This window comes from Carlito syrichta, unplaced genomic scaffold (assembly GCF_000164805.1).
Source record: "Carlito syrichta isolate Samal-C Ts95f unplaced genomic scaffold, Tarsius_syrichta-2.0.1 Scaffold303184, whole genome shotgun sequence".
NCBI classification, from domain to species: Eukaryota; Metazoa; Chordata; class Mammalia; order Primates; family Tarsiidae; genus Carlito; species Carlito syrichta.
The window spans coordinates 39,508-43,840 of NW_007247280.1; the positions used below are offsets into that span (position 1 = coordinate 39,508).

At 41.9% G+C, this 4,333-nt stretch overlaps 1 protein-coding gene across 1 annotated transcript; it reads right to left on the bottom strand.

The window, feature by feature from the left end:
- LOC103260367 (chromatin target of PRMT1 protein) lies at positions 1-4,329 on the bottom strand (the record flags this gene model as incomplete). Its single annotated transcript, XM_008058012.1, has 3 exons — positions 1-1,300; positions 3,288-3,425; positions 4,221-4,329. Coding segments are annotated over 3 exons (453 nt in total), but the record flags the coding sequence as incomplete, so codon positions are not given.
- Between the last annotated feature and the right edge of the window lie 4 nt (positions 4,330-4,333).

Below are 4,333 nucleotides of genomic sequence, written 5' to 3' on the forward strand. Positions count from 1 at the left end.
TTCATCTAGAAAAGGGGTTTATCAAGACACCATTAAAGTAGCCATAGCATTGTAAGGAGCCCCAGAGATAAACAGAAAGTCTAGGTTGGATATGAGAGAACAATTTGTTATAATGAACCAGAAGTACAAATTTCCACTGAAACTGGAACAGTTGACAGAATATGGCTGAACTTAGTTAACCTTTAAGAGAAATAAGAAAAAGGCCAAACAAATCCAGTGAATGGGAAAGCCCTAGACTGGTTTGGAATAAACACCAGGATAACTGCATTTGAGCATGAGTATCTTTCAATTCCTCCCAGCTGTCTATGATCATTCTCTCATCCTTCTCCCTTCTGACAAATCTGCTAAACCAAATGGTTCTTCCTCTAGATTGTGGATGTAAGCAAGCCCAATAATACCCCTGTGGACATGATAGAAAGCCAAGAGAAAAGTTTGTAAATCTCATACAAGGGTAAAAGTGCAAGTATTAAATCTGGCATTCTAGTTATCATCCATGTGGTGTCAACACACATGGTAGCAACTTCAATGAAATCAGAACTGCCACCAAATGTAATCTGTAGTGATATCAACGTTCTTAATTTCTTACACTAAGTTATCAATGTGGCAGAATGCATTTTTGAGCTCCAGACTTTCTAAACACTTCTAAGATGCTATTAAAGAGAATATAGAACACAACTCTGAGAAACCTTGGCAAAGGAAGGAACGCTGACTGGATCTTTCTGGGACCTTTTTGTGGGGGTACAGATGAACAGAAGAAATGTTAGTATGTCAGAGAATATGACAGGTGAGGGGAGGCAGGGGGAGGCAGAGGTAGGAAGAGGGTGTTCTAGCCCCAAGGCTAACGCATTCATGTTCAAAGAGAAGTCTGGGTAGAGGGGGGAAAAAAATCAAGGGGAGAAAAAGGTTTCATATAACACAGTATCAAAAAGTAAAAGGAACACACTAAATGCACAAACTGGTAACAGGTAAGTCCATAGCCTATTGTGATAGGTCCATCCAGCAACAATCTGGTTTCTTATCATCTGTCATTTCTAGGTTATTTACAGATGTGATGACTTTTTAACAAGAGTCTCTCACAGGAAGGTGGGCAGGCTTCAATCATTGGTTTCAGGATCTGTCTGCGCCATGTATGCATCCAACTCGGCATCCAGGTGTCCTTTTGTTTTCGACATATATGCATCCAGTTGGTTGTCAAGCTGCTCCTTGGTCAATACAGGGCGAGCAAGGGCACCTCTACCTCGTCCACGGCCTCGGCCTCGGCCTCCAAAGCCCCCTCTTCCCCGACCTATCATACCCCGACCTGGCCCAAGGGAAAAAAAAAAGACAGTTACAAGTAGGTTTAATGGGTGCTATAGTAAATGCCCCTTACAGCAGTGGGGCCTAGCTGAGAAAAGCTGAAGGGCAGGGCAAAGAGGAGAATCTGGAAAAACAGGAAACACACTGGGTAGAAAGCAACACATGGAAAGCACACATAATGAATCCCTTATTACATGCTCTAAACGCTATTTGAAAATTTTTTTATTCTATCAACCAAGGAAAATAATTGACTGACAGTTAAAATTTTTAAAAACTTTAATCTACCCTAAGAAAAAGAAATTACCTAATGTTTGAGACTCCCTGTAAGTTCATAATTAAAATATATGATAGATAAGCCCATTTAGTAGACAGGGAGGTGGTTAACAAGGGCATAGAGAATCAGGGGTGTGAAGGCAGATAGACAGTTTTCAAATTAAGATTACTGGAGACCCTCTGGAAAGTTATCTCACCCCTCCTTAAATTTATCAAGTCTAATGAACTCACTCCATGTCAGGAGACTGAGGAGTTTTCTGACATAGGAACAACATGGGGCGATGGGGAAAAACATTTTGAGTAGTCTCAACCACTTCTATCTCTGACTCTAGTCACCTTATGACAATTGACAATTGTGGATATCTGAGAGGCAGTTTCAATTCACCTAACAAAACACACCCAGCTTTTTGAAAAGCTACTTTAGTCTTTCCCATCCCCGTGATGTCTCTCTCAGAATCCAAGTCAAGATAATTTGGAAACACGCTATTCATCCTGAAACCCAAACTAGCTTGCACTTCACTCAATAAGCCTAGCAGCAAATAATGGGAGATTAAAAAAAAAAAAACACAAGCCTTCGGTTATCAAATTTCCTTTCCTAACAATCATTCCTTGGCAACTTTAAGGTCATAAATTATGGACGACCCACCACACACTTTAAAAGGACTGTAGCAAATATACAAAGGGGCTACAAAAGATTTGTTTTTTTCCTGACAGGTGTTGTTGGGAGTTTTCCACTAAGCTCTAAACCAGAAGGCTCCCATGAGATTTGGCACAAACAACAGCAACACCATTAAACTCTTTTCCAATATGGGTCATGAGGTCACAAGGCAACTATCAATAAAACTCAAAGGTTAGGATTATCAGCAAGAGCCAATTAACTGATAATACTATCTTGCTCTTTATTTAAGCAAAGAGTCATTTCTGGTTCCCCATAGGCACAAACTTCACTCAAATTTTCCTGGTTTCAGAGCCAAAGTCCAGCTCCAAGCCTCATCATCCTTTTTTTTTTTTTTTTTTTTTCCTGAGTTGGAGTCTCACTTTGTCGCCCAAACTGGAGTGCAGTGGCCGCTACCTGCCACTGCAGCCTCGACCTGCTGGGCTCTGGCGATCCTTCCGCTTCAGTCTTCCAAGTAGCTGGAAACACAGGTACGCGTTACCACGCCTGACTAATTTTTGATTTATTGTAGAGATGAGGTCTCACCAAGTTGCCCAGGCGGGTCTCGAACCCGCGGGCTCAGGCAATCCTCTCACCTCAGCCTCCCAAAGTACGGGATTACAGGCTGAACCACGAGCCCAGCTTCATCATCCTCTTTAACTCTGCTTCATCTCTGTACATCTCCCTCTTCTCTATTTTTGTGTCTCAATTGGGATATTGAGCTATAGCGTGAGTGTGTGGTGGTGATGGGAGAGGGACAGAGAAAGGTAAAACCCTAAACTGACAAATTTTGTGGGGTAATTTTAATATAATTTAAACTTGCAAAACCTGGAAGACTGCATATAACCAGGCTCTGTAATGTGCACTTGACTGGTTCTTGGAAAAATCATAAGACTTTCACACTACCAGCATGGGAATTTAGGAAATAAGCCAGTTTCAAATAACAAAAACAAGACAAACAAAGAAGCCTGCCTACGACTCGAAGCTGTGCAGAAAGGTGGCTCTGAGTTTGTAAGGGAGGAAAATAGGGGGAGCTACTCTCTGAAGTTGGTAGCTGACTAACCTCTACCACCGATTCCGCCACGACCCATAGCTCCACGCCCTAGGCCCCCTCTCCCAGGACCTCCACGACCTCGAACACCACCTCTTCTTAAGCCCATTCGGGGAGCTACGGCTCGTCCGCCTCGGAGCAGGTTTTGACCTTGGAGAGGAGGCATACAATGTATATGCAGGTAAATCCAAGAAACACAAAGTAGACTCTAACCAAAGGAAGGCGGTGAGGGTTAAATGAGAGTAATTCAGTTAATTTTTAGGTTGGTTGGGCCAAGCTGCACACAGAGGGTGAATAGATTAAGCTGCTCTTTATTAAATTCATTCAACAAGTCTGACCACAAATCCATTATTGGAAGAAGGTCAATTAGTAAGTACATACATTTAATAAGTATCTGCTGAATAATTACATAGATACCTAGCATTATGGCAGATTTAAAAATAAATACTGTGGTTCCTGTTCTTAATGCATTTTTGCAGGGAACAAGAACTATACAGGGAACAGAGTAATGGTGCCCAAAATGTAATATTTAAATTAAGTGCTATGGGTCAACTTGTCCTCTTTTTTCCAGAAGTAACAATGTTTTACTAGCACCAGGAACAGAGATGGTTAGTTAAGATAAAGGCCAAAAGACCCATATATTTGTTAAATTTGACTTATTTCTAGAACTTAAATGTGCTAAGCAGCAGCAGGGTGTTTTAAAATGGAATGGAGATGACATGAATTACCTGTTATGCAGGTCAAAGCCTCTCACCATTGCACATTATCAGAAAAGGAATGGTATTGATAAAAAAAACATGCAGCACTATTAAAAATATGTGATTTCAAGTTATTATATTAATACAAATTCAGGCTTAAAGATGTTAAACAAATGTGTCCATAAGCAGCCCGAGAGAAAAGGGAAGGGGGTAGGGCCCGACAATCATCAGGGTACACAGCACTGACCTCGGAGCGACATCCCGCCCCTAAGCAGGGTTCTGGTGGCACGTCCCCCACGCAGTCCTCCTCTGGGCAAGCCTCTTTGGATTATGGGCAGGCCTCGTCCTCCAATTGCTCCC